Source organism: Heterostelium album, assembly GCF_000004825.1.
Source record: "Heterostelium album PN500 unplaced genomic scaffold PPL_scaffold6, whole genome shotgun sequence".
NCBI lineage: Eukaryota > Evosea > Eumycetozoa > Acytosteliales > Acytosteliaceae > Heterostelium > Heterostelium album.
The window spans coordinates 1,392,893-1,409,930 of NW_008805068.1; the positions used below are offsets into that span (position 1 = coordinate 1,392,893).

At 32.5% G+C, this 17,038-nt stretch overlaps 9 protein-coding genes across 9 annotated transcripts; 5 read left to right on the forward strand and 4 right to left on the reverse strand.

Moving 5' to 3' along the window:
- Positions 1-5: 5 nt before the first annotated feature.
- On the reverse strand, positions 6-596 carry PPL_07113 (elongin-C; the record flags this gene model as incomplete). The annotated part of the gene is made up of 2 exons (XM_020577957.1): positions 6-202; positions 464-596. 2 exons carry the CDS (start codon positions 594-596, stop codon positions 6-8), a joined length of 330 nt encoding a protein of 109 aa, XP_020432405.1.
- A 930-nt stretch (positions 597-1,526) lies between these two features.
- PPL_07114 (isocitrate dehydrogenase NAD+) lies at positions 1,527-2,006 on the reverse strand (the record flags this gene model as incomplete). Its single annotated transcript, XM_020577958.1, has 1 exon — positions 1,527-2,006. One exon carries the CDS (start codon positions 2,004-2,006, stop codon positions 1,527-1,529), a length of 480 nt encoding a protein of 159 aa, XP_020432406.1.
- A 90-nt stretch (positions 2,007-2,096) lies between these two features.
- idhB (isocitrate dehydrogenase NAD+) lies at positions 2,097-3,115 on the reverse strand (the record flags this gene model as incomplete). The annotated part of the gene is made up of 2 exons (XM_020577959.1): positions 2,097-2,654; positions 3,071-3,115. The coding sequence occupies 2 exons, from the start codon at positions 3,113-3,115 to the stop codon at positions 2,097-2,099; spliced, it is 603 nt and encodes a 200-aa protein (XP_020432407.1).
- Positions 3,116-4,359: 1,244 nt separating this feature from the next.
- mcfZ (mitochondrial substrate carrier family protein) lies at positions 4,360-5,668 on the forward strand (the record flags this gene model as incomplete). The annotated part of the gene is made up of 3 exons (XM_020577960.1): positions 4,360-4,363; positions 4,690-5,531; positions 5,615-5,668. 3 exons carry the CDS (start codon positions 4,360-4,362, stop codon positions 5,666-5,668), a joined length of 900 nt encoding a protein of 299 aa, XP_020432408.1.
- A 182-nt stretch (positions 5,669-5,850) lies between these two features.
- Positions 5,851-6,180, reverse strand: PPL_07117 (hssA/2C/7E family protein; the record flags this gene model as incomplete). The annotated part of the gene is made up of 2 exons (XM_020577961.1): positions 5,851-6,107; positions 6,168-6,180. 2 exons carry the CDS (start codon positions 6,178-6,180, stop codon positions 5,851-5,853), a joined length of 270 nt encoding a protein of 89 aa, XP_020432409.1.
- A 1,392-nt stretch (positions 6,181-7,572) lies between these two features.
- On the forward strand, positions 7,573-9,657 carry PPL_07118 (fatty acid synthase; the record flags this gene model as incomplete). Its single annotated transcript, XM_020577962.1, has 3 exons — positions 7,573-7,585; positions 7,646-7,819; positions 8,483-9,657. 3 exons carry the CDS (start codon positions 7,573-7,575, stop codon positions 9,655-9,657), a joined length of 1,362 nt encoding a protein of 453 aa, XP_020432410.1.
- An 88-nt stretch (positions 9,658-9,745) lies between these two features.
- ctaA (putative cation-transporting ATPase) lies at positions 9,746-13,866 on the forward strand (the record flags this gene model as incomplete). The annotated part of the gene is made up of 3 exons (XM_020577963.1): positions 9,746-9,755; positions 10,167-11,035; positions 11,128-13,866. The coding sequence occupies 3 exons, from the start codon at positions 9,746-9,748 to the stop codon at positions 13,864-13,866; spliced, it is 3,618 nt and encodes a 1,205-aa protein (XP_020432411.1).
- Positions 13,867-14,444: 578 nt separating this feature from the next.
- On the forward strand, positions 14,445-14,621 carry PPL_07120 (uncharacterized protein; the record flags this gene model as incomplete). The annotated part of the gene is made up of 1 exon (XM_020577964.1): positions 14,445-14,621. One exon carries the CDS (start codon positions 14,445-14,447, stop codon positions 14,619-14,621), a length of 177 nt encoding a protein of 58 aa, XP_020432412.1.
- A 509-nt stretch (positions 14,622-15,130) lies between these two features.
- On the forward strand, positions 15,131-16,710 carry PPL_07121 (uncharacterized protein; the record flags this gene model as incomplete). The annotated part of the gene is made up of 3 exons (XM_020577965.1): positions 15,131-15,937; positions 16,010-16,348; positions 16,420-16,710. 3 exons carry the CDS (start codon positions 15,131-15,133, stop codon positions 16,708-16,710), a joined length of 1,437 nt encoding a protein of 478 aa, XP_020432413.1.
- Between the last annotated feature and the right edge of the window lie 328 nt (positions 16,711-17,038).

A 17,038-nucleotide genomic window follows, 5' to 3' on the forward strand; every position in this document is an offset into this window, starting at 1 on the left:
TTAATTTATGTATCCAAAAAGTGAGCACACAATAAAAGATCTACTACAATCTTGTCGTTAATTGGAAACTCTGGAAGATCGGTTGTACTGTTGGTATATTTATTCTTGAAATAAAAGTATTGAATGACTTTCTCCAATACTGGTGTTGAAATCTCTCTGAATCTAATCTCTGAATTTTGATCTTCCATAAAACTTGAGTTATCTATAAATAAAAAGTTTGTTAAAGTTAAATTGTAATTAGAAATTTGGTTCAAACTCTGTACCTGTTGTTGTATTGTTGTTAAGAGTTTACAATCTATCTATTTATCTATCTGTTTCTGTTTTCTATATACAACTATTCATTAAATCAACAAAGAAATCTCTTCATTCATGCATTCACAAATAAACAAATAGAACATGAAATATTACAGAATAGATTGATTGTAACATCATAGCTAAACAACATTATACATATTATACATACCTCCACCACCCAACATAGATTTAATGGTACCGGATACGTATGACATCTTTCTAGAGAGTACAAACTCGTGTCCAGTAGAAGAGTATAATCTTAAGATATCAGATTGGAAATCTGAGTCATTGTTATCAGTCATTATTTATTGTTATTGTTGTGTTGTTGTTAAATTTAATTTACAAAGTGTAGTAGGTTGTTGATAATAATAACAATAATAAATTTTTAGATATTGATATATTATAAAAAAAGATGATGTTTAATTAAATAAAAATAATACAAAAAAAAAGATTGTGAATAAAAACAAAAATTCTAGGTAAATAGGGTGACGTTACTCATGGATTTTTCTAACTTTTTTTTCAATTTTCTGCTTTTTTTGATTATTCTTATGTTGGAAAATTTTGAAAGACCATGATGATTTTCGTCTTTTCTGTTTCATTTCCAACATAAGCAACAATAATAAGTAAGTGATCAATATATATGACTATCATTCTATCTCTTTTTCTTACTTTCTTCTATGATGAAAAACCCATTGAACACCTTGTATGAAAATTCAAAACCATGTTTATCACATGTTGCACCTGACTCTATAACAAATATACTTTCACTCTTATCATTTACCTATTTATTTAAACAAAGTTTACTAACATTATCTTATTTCTAATTTATTCAGGGTTTTACAAAATTGATCTGATCTATTAATCGAAAGAACACCATGGTTATCTCATTAAAATATTCTTTAAATAAAAAAATAATAATATTAAACTTAAAATTTTTTAATTTGTTTTCAATTATAACTTTTATTTTGAATTTAAATTTCACTCTCACTCTCTCTTAATGTTTCTGATTTATTTGTTTTATTTTTCTTACAACTATTATTGTTTTTTGATAGTTTCATTTTCTTCTTCAATGCTTTACATTCTTTTCATTAACCAATAGTTTAATTGAATTGTTTATCGTCGTAAACCATACAAGAAACCTATAATCATAAGAGGAATCACGAAAAAAATAATGTATACTAAGTTTAAACAAATTATTTTAATTATTATTATTATTTTCAAAAATTATGCATTTAATTATCGATTTCGTCGATGACTGCACGAGTGAACTCTTTGGTGGTGGCATTTCCACCCATATCGGTGGTTAAGACTTGACGGCCAGCGATGACCTTCTTTACGGCGTTCTCGACCTTCAAGGCGTAGTCGTCGAGGTTCATGTGTTTCAACATCATTGCAGAGGCAAAGAGAAGACCGGTTGGGTTGGCCTTGTCTTGACCGGCAATGTCAGCGGCGACGTGGTGAGCACCCATCTCAAAGATGGCAGCTCTCTCACCGACGTTGGCACCAGCAGCCAAACCTGGACCACCAATCAAGGCGGCACCAACATTGGTAACCAAATTACCATAGAGATTTGGTGTAACCATAACATCGAATTGCTCTGGTTTCATAACCAATTGCATACAACAATTATCGATAATCATTGAATCGAAAGTGATCTCTGGATACTCTTTGGCGACTTGTTTGCATGTCTCCAAGAACAAACCGTCTGTCATTTTTCTGTGTGTGCAGAGTAAAGTACAAAATGCGGTATTAATAAAATCAACTTTTCACATCATTCATTCTCCATCTCTATATTTGTTTACTTACTGAATGTTTGCTTTGTGGATACAAGTAACCTTCTTTCTTCCTTGTGCCTTGGCATATTCGAAAGCATAACGGGCAATACGAGTGGATGCCTCCTTTGTGATGATTTTGAGTGATTGAACGACACCTGGAACCAAAGTTTGTTCGAGTCCACTGTATTCACCTTGTGTGTTCTCACGAATGACGACCAAGTCGACTGGTACGTCAGAGTGACGAACAGTAATACCTGGAATCTTCTTGCATGGAATGACGTGTGCGTATAAATCGAGTGCCTTACGCAACTCCATGTTACGTGATTGCGATCCACTTAGAACAGCGGTGTAGAGTGGTCCCTTCAAGGCAACCTTGTTACGTGAGATCGAGGCGACCAACTCTTGTGAGATTGGTTGTCCACCACTGACGTCGAATACCTCCCAATCGATTGGAACCTTGGCGGCTTGGAAAACTCCCATAACCGACGAGGTAATCTCTGGACCAATACCATCTCCTGGAATTACTGTAACCTTTCTACGTTCAGTACCTGAAGTATATCCCAAATAGTTTCTGATTGATCCGACCTAAAAAAAATGAATATAAAAATATATACATTATATGTATCATCATTATTATTATTAATATTATATTATCAGTTGTTATTATACTAATATCATTATTATATATTCTTTTCTTAATCTAATCTAGCTTATTTATATCTTTTTTTTTTTTTTTGTCAAACATTTTCCTTTCTATTTTGTTTTTTTTACACGTGATATATCAATCTAAATCTGAGCCAAATGAATCTAAATCGATGAACAAATTCTAAAATCTAAACTATTCATATCTAATTCCATTGCTCTTAGTGTTTTTAAATAATTTTTAGAGGTGTTGTGTTATGTCTTTAATCATTTGCTTTTTCATTTGATCATGTATCTATTTTTTAATAAACTAAAAAAAAAAAAAGTATAACTTGATATTTTGTATTATGATTACGTACATTGCTTGAAGCAATTCTTTGGAGTGAAGAGACACGAGACAACATGTTTCTGTATATATCTATATTATAATACTAATATCACAAAATAAATAATTTGGTTGGTTGAGCCAATAATGTAAAAACATCATGTTATGAAAAGCGGAATCAAAAAAAAAACAAAAAATTGAAAAAAAAAAAAAAACGAAAATAGAAAAAAAAAAACAAATAAAACGATCAATGATGTTGCTCTGCTTCACCATAATGATTATGCATTATCACTAACGAACAATAATAATCCAACTATCAAATTTAAATTGAATTTAATTAAATACCTAACGGTTATTTATATTGTATGACTACGGAATTGATTCAACTCAACAAATACAAAAGCGCTGACCAAAGAAAGAAAGAATTATTTATTAATAATAATAATAATAATAAATAATTTCATTTATCGTTTGTTTTTTAAATGTTTACAGTAATGTGCTAAAATTAATATTCACTAGAGATATAGATAATTTATAAGATATATAATATATAGATATTTATTTTATTTTTTATAAAAATAATACAGTAGTCAATTGGAATGATATGAAACAATAATATTATAATTAAATAAATGTTGGAAATATTTATAATGGGAAATTGCTGTTAAAAAAACAGCAATTTATACAAAAATTGAGATAATTTGGGATGATCATATTTTTTATCCCAAGAAATTTCAATGTAGGAGTTGTTTTATTAGGCATGGTGGAGGGGTTTTTTTTTTCATTAAAAAACAACTTCACACACATTTTCAAAACACTTATTTATATTAAAATATTAAAATAAAATCTGACTGTTCTTTAGTGTGTGCTTAAAGAAGTCTGATTTTTTATTTTTATTATTAATTTAAAATATTATTAACAGTAATAAACTAAACGAATTATTTATAAACAACAATATATAATTTAGTAAAGTTTAAAAGAAAGAATTTAATATATTTTTATTTTCTTTCTAATTTTGGTAAGTTGATCACTATAACTTGTTTATTTTAAATTATTACTATTTTTATTTATTTTTTGATTTTTTTTGTTTTTGAAGATGTTTTTTTTTTTTTTCTATCCTGTGTGAAAATGGTTTGATCAGTAAAGAATATTAATTAATATCAAACTGTCAGCATTTATATGATTTAATCTTCAGTTGTTGTTGCGTGTCACCTCTAAAAACTAAACTTTGATATTAATCAATTACTCAACTTATAGAAACTATCAATTCATTTGTGATAAAACAAAAAAAAATACAATTATAAATAATATATTATTATAGAAATGAGTATGTATACGTCTTCAAACAATATCCTAATCACATTCTATTCAGTAAAGTCGATCATCATCAATTATCAACATCATAGTTCAGAAATTCAGTGACTCAATCAATCACTTTACATAAATAGAGTAGAATTTGTTATCTAATTCGTAAAATCTCAAAATTTTGTTGATTGGTCACTACAAATTAATTACATTAAGTTGGGATCAGATAGGATCGGTTTGATTTGGATTGTATTGAATAGGAAGAAGGATTGGATTTAAATTTGTTTTTTTTTAAGAAAGAAATTGAAAAATTAATATAATTTGATGATTTGATTCATTATTATGTAGCAGGTGCAGCAGCTTCAACAGGTAAAAACGATGAGAAGAAACACGTTATCTTCCCATGGAAGAGAATGGTTGCCGGTGCGGTTGCCGGTACTGCCGATGTCTGGGCATGTCATCCATTGGATCGTATCAAGACACAACTACAAAACAACCCAGGAAAGTCAATCTTTGGAACCTTCCAAGATGTCGTCTCCAAAGGAAAGGGTTTCACAGGCGGTGTCTACGCACTCTACGAAGGTATCCTCCCAATGACTGCCGAGGCAATCTTCAAGGTCGGTATCCGTTATTTCGCATTCTCCTGGTTCACCGAGGAGTACAACCAGCGTTACAACAACGGACGTCCACCAAAAGATCCATTCTTCCTCAATTTGGCCGGTGGTGCCTTTGCCGGAACCGTAGAGTCGTTCCTCGTCGTCATTCCATGCGAGTTGCTCAAGGTACGTCACATGACCCAGGAACACAGTCGTTCGTTCGGTATGGTGTTCAAGGACGTCATTCGTGAGGAGGGATTCCGTGGACTCTACAAGGGTGGTAGTGCCACACTGTTGCGTCAGATTACCAATCACATGATTCGTTTCCCAGTGTTTTACGGTATCACCGATTATCTCAAGGGTGGAGATCACCACAAGCAACTTCCAGTCATCCAAAACTTGACTGCCGGTGCTTTGGCCGGTACTGCCTCCACACTCTTCAACAATCCATTAGACACAATCAAGACCCGTATGCAAAAGCAAGGTCAAAACCAAACCTCAATGCAAGTGATTCGTGGAATTTACGCTGATGGTGGTGCTCGTGCTTTCTGGGCTGGTTGTGTCCCACGTATCCTTAGAGTTGCTCCAGGTCAAGTAAGTATCATTTGTAATCGAACATATTAACAAAAATTTCAAAATCAACTAATGAGTTTCCAATAATTATCATTTTTTTCTAGGCTATTACATGGGCTGTTGTAGAATGGGTAACTGGATTATTAAATAAATTTTAATTAGTTTATTCAAAATAATAATACTTTTATAAAATAAACGTTGGTAAAGATGAACAAATATTATATTTATTTATTATTTTACAAAAATGTACATTTTTCTTTGTTTTAATTATACATGTTGTGCAAATATTATGGAAGGATGAATTTGGATTTTGTTTACAAGTAGAATATTAATGTTGTACTTATGGGCAGGTGTGACATCCACCACCACCAAGGAGACCACCAACGGTTCCCAAGACACCACCGAGAAGACCACCAACACCACCGAGAAGACCACCCAAGTTAACATTGACATTGGCATCGATGTTGATTCCATTTCCACCGCAACCACCACATGCAACGTTGTTGGCGGATTGTGATGATCCTCCGAAACTGCTGCCACCGAATGAGCTTCTTGTCATCGAGGTTGGCTTAACATTACCCATGGTTGAAAGTGATCCTAAATATTGATTTGAGTATTAATACCATTTTATTATTAAATATTACTAATTAAACATACCTAAAATAGTCATTTTTAATAGTTTGTTTGTTTGATTATAAAAGTAATTAAAGATATTTAATTTGTTTTTTTGATTTAATGATTTACAAATGAGTTAAAACCAGAGTATTTATAGTTTTTTGATTATCATATCTTTGTAAATTATTATTATATTTTGATTGGTTATTCTGATTGATATCTCCAATTCCCAGAATGATTTTACAGTATCATGAGATACAGTTATTTTTATCTTTCAATTTTGATTCTACTTTAAAGTTAAAATCACATAGCTGAATAGATATTCTATTGGTGTTTGTAGATATAAAAGAAATATTAATTTAGTCATTGTCTAAATTTGTTAACCCTTCAATTTTTGAACACCATCATATTGAATGTACATAGTTGTGATTCTCCTATCTTTCAATATTAAAAAAATTAATTTGATTGGTTATAAATAAAAGGTAGGATTATTTGATTGGTTTGATCAATAAAATTTCAGCAATAATTAAATTCACTTAATCAAATATACAAAATTATCAGTGATCACCACAAACAATATAAACAATCAACTCAAAATTTCCATTTTAATTTAAAAAAGAGAAGAGTGACATCACTAATATTTATAGTTCTGGTGATTCGTAGGTGATAGATAGTATATCACCATATATTAATATATAGTGACTTTCAACACACCTTTCAATAACTGTTCAGATTATCATTCAATTGAGTTTTGTCTTTTAAACTATTAGTAATCGTTATTTTAAAATTGATGAAAAAACACACAAATTCACCACTATCTAATAGAAAAAAAATATACAATCAATTTAATTATAATAAATAAATAAATAAACATATAAAGGAATGATATATCTTTCCTCTCTTTTCATATTTTTTTTCAACCAACCTTGATCGTACTCATTTATTTAATATTGGGTAAGTTAAAGGTTTGATGATGTATGTGATTTGTGGTTAACATGACATAAGGGTGTTGTGGTTAAAAAGTAATATATGTGTTGTGGTTTGATTGTTTTTTATATCCTTTTAACTTTGAGATAAAGTCACATGAAATAAACAAATGTTATTATTAAATGGACAATCTACCTATCTAACTTACAGTGTATACAATCTTTGTATCAAAAATGAAATAAATGTAAAGGTGAAGAAGTGCAACCAACTTTCCACCACACCAGATAATTCAATTCAATGATTTCAGTTATAATATCTTTTTACAAAACTACCGTCGTTTCTTAAATATATTTGGTTTAACATCTAAGATATATCCTCAAGAGTAATAAATTAATGATTTACCTAGACTCCAAAACAAACTATAAATACTCTGGTTTTAACTCATTTGTAAATCATTAAATCAAAAAACAAATTAAATATCTTTAATTACTTTTATAATCAAACAAACAAACTATTAAAAATGACTATTTTAGGTATGTTTAATTAGTAATATTTAATAATAAAATGGTATTAATACTCAAATCAATATTTAGGATCACTTTCAACCATGGGTAATGTTAAGCCAACCTCGATGACAAGAAGCTCATTCGGTGGCAGCAGTTTCGGAGGATCATCACAATCCGCCAACAACGTTGCATGTGGTGGTTGCGGTGGAAATGGAATCAACATCGATGCCAATGTCAATGTTAACTTGGGTGGTCTTCTCGGTGGGTGTTGGTGGTCTTCTCGGTGGTGTCTTGGGAACCGTTGGTGGTCTCCTTGGTGGTGGTGGATGTCACACCTGCCCATAAGTACAACATTAATATTCTACTTGTAAAAACAAACAAACAAAAAAAACAAAAAAATATTTTGTAATACCAGAGATTTTAACAATTCATTGTACAATAATAATTAATTTATAAATAAATAATTTATATCTTATTTGTTCAATTTTTAAAAAATATTTTTGATTTGTAATATTTATTAATTCCTGTTTTAATTTTATTGGTATATTTTTAAAGAAATGATATTATTTCATCTTATTAATTAAAATTTATAAAATGGATTCTACTACATTAAATAAAGTAATGTTCAATTTTGAGTTGCCCATTTACAGTTTTGTCATTGTGTGTCTGGGTTAAAAATGTTTATTAAATTTCTTTTTCTGATATATTGATTTCACAACCTGTTTTTAAAACTAAATAAAATTAATATTATAAAGAAAATAATATAAAATTAATTCTAAATAAAATGATATCGAGTAATAAAAAGTAAAGTATTTGTATTTAAAATAAATATAAAATAACAAATTAATAAATTGTTTTTTCTTAATTTCAGATATATTATCCCTTTTGGAGGTTCTTCATTGGATTCAATAAATAGATTAATAGAGAATTTAAAAAATGATAATTCAATGAATAGTAAACCATTTAAAGAATTTGTAATAGAACAATGTATAAAAACAGATTTAAATAATTCAAAATATAGAAAAATAATAATTGCTCAGGATTGGGAGGAGTTCCTGGTTCAAAAATATATCGTCGAATCACCTCTAAATGGTACCAATAATTTGAAAAATATTATTTTTTTATTTGGTGCGCAAGGTGATCAGACTCCAACTATGGGTATGAAGTTATATGATCACTTCAGTGCATATTCATCGACAATCGATAAACTTGATGGATTGTTCAAACAGTATATAGGATACAGTGTCATTAATAAACTATTGGATATTCCAAAGGGTTCCAAAGAAATATTCGATCAATCTGTAGCGCAACCATCACTTACACTCTATACCATTGGTATGTTTGAGCTCTACAAGCATTTCAATATAAATCCATCAATTGTTTTCGGTCTGAGTTTTGGAGAGATTGGATGTATGTACGCAGCAAATTGTCTGTCAATGGAGAATATAGTTAAACTTGTCTACCATCGTTCAACCATTCAAAGTCTTTCAACGGGGAACGGTTGTATGATACTTATCAGAGAGAAACAAGGCTTATTGGATTCACGATATCATACCAATGAATTAGAGGTAGCCGGTAGATTTCCAAGAACTATAGTTTACAATGCAACAAAAGAATCAGCCAATTCTCTTAAGCGAATTTTAGACCAAGATGGTGTAAAGAATCATATTATACCGTTGCCAGGTAAATTCCACAGTCGCGCACAGAAACCACTAAAGCCGAAAATCTTGGAATCTCTCAGCCACCTCAATTTCGATCGACCATCGATCAAATGGTACTCAACAGTCACCGGTGAGTTGAGCAGCGAAAAGGTAGACGCCAACTATATCTATAAGAACATTAGAAAACCATTTCTCTTTGACAGTGCACTCTCATCTATTATTAGAGAGAACCAAATCGATGAATGCGCATTCCTAGTGATATCACCGGGTACCGATTACTCCAATCATATCTACTCTGTCCTACAAAATGCAACAATCATCTCAATGTCGAAATCAACCGATGACGAAGTAACATCATTTCTGATGACACTTGGCAAACTATTTTGTAATGGATTCAACAACATTAATTTCCTATCACAATTCCCTGAATTTGCTTGATTAGAAACTTCCAATCAAAATACATAAATAAAAATATTTATTAATATAAAACATGTTTTAAATAATAAGTCCTGACTTTAAATATATAATGTTTTATGGTAATTATATCTTATAAAAACAAAAGAAAGATTGGAGTAAATACACTGTTTATAATGTTTTATCTTATTTTGTCTTGAAGGAATGTAAACATATTTAATTGATGAGTTTGGTGCAATCTTAAAGTATCATGTCGTTTTTTATGAGTCACCAATCAAAGAAACATGAAAACGAATCATATTATTTTTGAAAAAATTATTTTTTTTTTTTTTGTTTTTTTTAGAAGTTCAATGAGTCATTAAAATAGTAAAACTTTCATCTTTGAATTAATTAAATTGACACAACATCGTATAAAAAGATATTGAAAATGTATGTATTAACTTTTAATAATATTACTATTATTATAAATAAATTTAAACTGTAAATATATATTCTTACACTCCTCTCTCTTTATATTGTTAGGTCTTTGATAGGTGTACAATCGAAATCAATATCATCTGTTGCTCTCTATAAAAAGAGACCAACTATATTACATCTAAATGTTGTTCCATTCATTGTTTTATATTTATATTTATTCTATTTGTTTATAATAACACCTGCACCTATTAGACCGATCGTAGAAGATATCTCAAGTGATCTAAATATCACAAGTAATAATGATAGCACCACTACTAGTAGTGGTGGTAATGTTGTAGATGCTCAATCGAACAATGTCAACATAGTTGATAACAATAACAATAATACAAACATCAATAGCACTGCCAATGGAATGACAAGTGGAATGACTCTGGACGGATCGGATTTCTATTTGTTCTTGTTGGGAGTGACCGCTTGTTTACATATTCTGTCGTGGTTGTTCAAGTACTGGTCGGTTGAGTATCGTACCGTTGTTTCAATGACTAAAGTCAGTAACATTAGCGATGCCTCTATGATCAAGGTGGTTCCATCGTCACACGTCGGTTCCAAGACCATATGTCCGCTGATCAGAGACGACCAACGCCAACTCTATTTCGAATTTCAAAAGCGAAAGTTCACTTACGATCCTGATCGCAAGTGTTTCAAGCGTATCAAGCTTATCGTACCAAACACCACCGAGCAACTGCTACAGTCGCGCGGTTACGACACACAGGAACTATTGACAAACGCCGTTCAACAGTTTGGATTGAATCGATTCGACATTCCACTGCCATCGTTCCTCCACCTCTATAAAGAACAAGCACTGGCACCCTTCTTTGTATTCCAAGTATTCTGCGTATTGCTCTGGTGTCTTGAAGAATACGTACTCTACTGTCTCTTTACACTTTTCATGTTGTTGACATTTGAAGCAACCGTTGTTAAATCTGTAAGTATATATTAATATAATTTATCATTAACTAACTAACTAACTAACAAACAAAAAATACTATTACATTTACTGTTATAACTACCTTATAGAGATTAAGAAATTTGATGTCTTTGAGAGAGATGAGTAGTAAACCATCTTATCCAATATATGTTTATAGATTGAATCAGTGGAAACAGGTAGATACAAGTGAGATTATTCCAGGTGATTTGGTTTCGGTAGGAAGAGGAGCGAATGAAGCTCAATCAACTATTCCCTGTGATCTTTTGTTGTTAAGTGGACAGTGTGTCGTCAATGAAGCAATGTTGACCGGTGAGTCGACTCCACACCACAAAGAGTCACTACAGGAACGAAGTCAATCGAGTAGCAAAGACAATCAAATCGATTTGAAGAACGATAAGATTCATATTCTTTTCGGTGGTACTCAGATCGTGCAACACTCATGTGGCGAACGTCTCAACGCAAAGGTGAGCAAACCAACCGATCGTGGATGCATAGGTTATGCCTTAAAGACTGGATTCGATACCAATCAAGGTAGTTTGATGCGTACTATTTGGTTTTCATCGGAGCGTGTCACCGCCAACAACAAAGAGAGTTTCCTCTTTATCGCTTTCCTCTTGGTGTTTGCCATTGCTGCCAGTGCCTATTTGTTCTGGCGCGGATTCGAAGACGACGATCGAAACAAATATAAACTTCTCTTACATTGTATCATGGTTATCACCTCGGTGGTACCACCAGAGTTACCAATGGAGTTGTCGTTGGCCGTCAACAACTCGTTGATTGCATTGGTTCGTCTCGGTATCTACTGTACCGAGCCATTTAGAATTCCATTCGCAGGAAAGGTAGATGTCTGTTGTTTTGATAAAACAGGAACTTTGACTACCGACGATCTCATTCTCCAAGGAATTGCCAGTTGTCCACAGCAGTCCGAGTCAGGATCGTCTTCGTCGCCATCTTCGTCCAACAGTTCTGACTTGCTTTTGCCAGCTGATATTCCTTTGGTTATCAACTATATTCTTGCAGGATGTCACTCACTTGTCAGTATCGATGGTAAACTTGTTGGAGATCCAATGGAAACTGCTTCGCTCAAGTCTATTCCATGGAATTGCAAAGGTGATATCTCTTCACACCAACGTAAAAAGGTTTTCATTGAAATTGTTAATCGTTATCTCTTCTCCTCTGACCTAAAGAGAATGTCGACCATTGCCAATGTAAACAACGATGGCAACATTGTTAGTTATGCATTCTGCAAGGGTGCACCTGAAGTGTTGAAACCATTCTACAGCTCGATTCCCGCCGACTATGACAACATCTACAAGCGTTACTCTCGTCAAGGATCGAGAGTTCTTGCTTTGGGATACAAGAAGATTTCAACAGAGAATCAATCGACCATGAAACAGATACAGCGTGATGTTACAGAGTGTGACTTGGAGTTTGGTGGATTCCTCGTATTCGACTGTCCATTGAAACCAGACTCAAAGGATGCCATCGAGAAGCTTGCACAGGCATCACACAGTATAGTTATGATTACAGGTGACAATGCATTGACAGCCTGTCACGTTGCTAAGCAACTTGGAATTCAAGACCCTAAACTTCCAACACTGAATCTCACTGCTAATGGTGGTGAGGGTGGTGTTCCCACTTGGATTTCAGTGGATGAGACTGTTAATATCAAGCTTGAACAAAATAATGGTGCTCACTTGAGAGAGTTGAGTAGATTATACAATCTCTCGGTGACTGGACAATCGTTGTCGTTGATCACCGACAATCAAAAGTTGCAAAGCGATCTCTATTTGGTACAGGTATTTGCTCGTGTCTCTCCCGATCAGAAACAGTTGATTCTTACCAATTTCAAGGAGAATGGACATCACACTTTGATGGCTGGTGACGGTACAAACGATGTCGGTGCACTCAAGCAAGCACACGTCGGTGTTGCCATTCTCAACAAGGGTGATCCTCCACCTCCCAAACTCATCGATACCAACCCACGTCAAATCATGAAGCAATATCAACAACGTGGTCCACAAGCTGCTGCCGAACTCACAAAGAAACTACAAGAGGAACTCAAAGACAGCGAAGTCCAAATGGTTAAACTTGGTGACGCTTCCATTGCTGCACCTTTCACCTCAAAGAGTTCGCGTGTCATCCCGGTCACACATATCATTCGTCAAGGTCGTTGTACACTGGTGACAACACACCAGATGTACAAGATTCTCGCACTCAACTCATTGATCTCTGCATACAGTTTGTCAGTTCTTCACTTGGATGGAGTCAAGCTTGGCGACACACAAGTCACACTTGCCGGTATGTTGATCGCGCTCTGCTTCCTGTTCATCTCAACCTCAAAGCCACTGGAGAGATTAGCACCAAAGCGTCCCAATCCAAATCTATTCTCACCGTACATGATGACCTCGATTCTCCTGCAATTCATCTTGCATCTTGGATGTCTCATATTCATCGTGCGCGAGGCCAACGATCGTACTGTCGGTGCCAAGCCCAAAGTTGACTCTACATTCGAACCGAATCTCGTAAACTCTGCGGTTTTCCTCATTTCAAACGCTATGCAAGTGGCAACATTTGCAATCAACTACAAAGGACACCCATTCATGCAGAGTCTCCAAGAGAACAGACCACTTCTTTACTGTCTCTCAAGTGTATGGATGCTCGGTGCAATCCTCTCACTCGAAATCATACCATCATGGAATGAGTACCTCGAATTAATACCATTCCCAGATAACACTTTTAGATTATTAATGTTTGGAACCATCTTAATTGATTTAGTAGGTGCTTGGTTAATTGAAAAACTTTGTTCAACTTTTTTAAAGAATTAAATTAATCTTAAAAAAAAAACAAATAATAATAAAACTAAATCAAACATAAAATAAAATATAACATTTAAAAAAAAAGGAAAATGACCCATCAAAAAAAAGAAACGAAAAAAAAAAGACAGATTTTTATTTTTTGGATCAACTCTTGTGCATATTCGCACTGTATAATCTTGATCAAAAAAATTACAATGATCATTTGCATAACCACAAAATGCACCTTCTTTAAAAAATTATCTGGTTTTGTGAGCTAAAAGTGGTGCTTTTAAAAAATCTGATAATTGTAAAAAATTTGTTTTTTTTATCTTTTTTTTTTTGATTAAAAGAGGAGGGAGACGAGTTAAGCAAACTTTTTATCCTGATTTAATATCAATTTATAAATTATAATTGACACCAATCAAAACTTTCTTTTATTTATTATTATTAATTTAAATCAAAAATATTTATAAATAGTTGTTCAAACTAATTTTATCAAAAAATACATACATTTTTTTTTAGAAAAAGAATAATAACAGAAATAATAAAAATAGTAATAATTTGCAAAACTAAATGAAAATTAGTTTATAATCGCAATCTATAGAAAAATGGATACTAAATTGAGATGGAAACGTTTGACTCCCAATAATGCTATGCAAAAACGTGGTGGACATAGTGCAACCCTGATCGGTCAGAAATTATACATTTTTGGTGGTTGTGCTTATACAAACAATAATAATCAAAGTATGATAATATTTCGAAATGACAATAATAATAATAATTGAATAGATGTTTGTTATTGGTTTAGCTAACAAGTTTATTGTTTTTTATTTATTATTATTATACTTGTACAGTAAACTATTTGAATTCATTGAATGTCTATGATTTTCAGACGAACAACTGGAGTACTTTGATTCCACAGAATACACATCTACTACAAGCGAGATATGCACACACTGCAACTGACATTGGCGGAAATCGTATTCTTATCTATGGAGGATACAATGGACAACACTATTTCGATGACGTCAACATCTATGACACTGTCAACAACACATGGGTGGCGCCGGTCACCAGTGGCAATAAGCCGGCTGCGAGATATGCGCACAGTGCAACTCTGGTGGGTTCGCATCTCTATGTGTTTGGAGGCTGCGGAGAAACTAGATTCTTTAACGATTTGCACTGTCTAGATATTCAGACGATGACGTGGTCCTATGTACAAACGACGACTCCACCGATGGCGCGTTCCTTCCACACCACCAACCTGTACACGAGCGGAACCATGAAGCTCTATATGTTTGGAGGACGTCAAGGATCACAGCATTTCAATGACCTCTATGTTTTCAATCTTGATTCGCGTGTCTGGACACAGGGTATTACCCACGGTGTGCTAGTCGGTCCACTGGCGAACCACGCATCGGTATTCATCGACAAGAATCTCTACGTCTTTGGTGGAATGGATGGTAAACAGTGTTACGACACTCTCTGGACACTAAACCTAGAGAGCATGAAATGGAAGTCACCAACTGTTGAAAACAAACCATCGATGAGACATAAACATACATTATCTGTCACCTCTGATGGAACAGCACTTGTATTGACAGCTGGAATGGATTTACCACCAAACTGTTATGATGATATACATATATTACAAGTAAATAATAATATCAATATCAATAACAATAGCAATAATAATAACAATAATATTAACAATAGTATTAATAATAATAACAACAATAACAATAGTAATATAAATACATCTGTTATTGTGCAACAACAACAACCACAACCACCACCACAACAACTACAACAGGCTCATTCAACCTCACCAAATGGAATGACAATGAAACCAATAGATTCTTCACCAAAGACATCTATGTCTCTATCACCACAATTGTCGCCAATTGCAGCAGCCGACCTTGAAGATCCTAAATATAAGCAACTCTACATGGAACTTCAGAGAATGAATGAAGAGGTGTTAAAGTTATCATTACAACATGATCATATTGCTGGATATACGATGCATTTAATGTCATATGAACAAATAACTGACTTGGAGAGAACCTATTTGAAATTACTAAAGAAAGCACAGAAAGCAAAGGTAGGCTTGTTTATACATTTGTTATTACCGTTAAAAAGATAAATTATTTAACCAATTTGATGTTTTTAATAGGATGCATTATATGAGAACCAATTGGAAATCAATGGAAAATATGAGAATAGAATTAAACAATATGAACACTCGCCAAGTCAACATATTCTATTACAACAAAGCTATTCACCTCCACCACCACAACAACAACCATTTAGAAATTATAAGAACAATAATGATATTCAACAACAGCAACAACAATATATAAGTTATCCACAACCACAACCACAGCTACAGCAACAAAACTATAATACATATAAAGATAATAATAATAACTATAATAATATAACAAATAATAATAATAATAACAATAATAATAATGGATATAAACAATATAATAATAATAATAATAATAATATGGTAATAATGGTAATAACAATAGTAATATAAGTCATGAAAGAAACCCAGTTAGAAGAGTAAACTCTACAGAGTCTGTATTGGCTGGTAAAGATTTAATCGATTTTAACTATCAACAAGCTCTATTACAACAACAGCAACAACAACAAAACCAACATCATCATCAACAACAATACCAACAACAACAACAACCTCAGCTACTACCTCTTAAACCCTACAGAACAACTAACAATAGCAACAACAACAACAATAACAACAACAACAACAATAATAATAATAATAACAAATATTTAAGTAAATCCTTTGGCAATGTAAATAATCAATATAATAACAACAGCAATAACAATAATTTACAATATAATTAAAATATTATTAAACATATAAGCTAAATCAATAAACACACACATATATATATATATATTATATTTTACTATTTATAATTTATTTACATATACACATTATATTTACTAATCGAATCAATGTTGCATTATTATCAACATGTTGAAAATTAATTAATCAACTATAATTATTGTATGTTTTGATCGTAAACTGAATAGGTATTTTGATCCTGTAGTTCGTCAAGTCTCCTTTGAATTGTATCTATAACCTTGTCACTTACACCTTGTAAGAATAAGTGTGTTTCATCGAGAGGCACAACCACAAAGTTTTCTTGTTTCTCTAGCCACATAACAA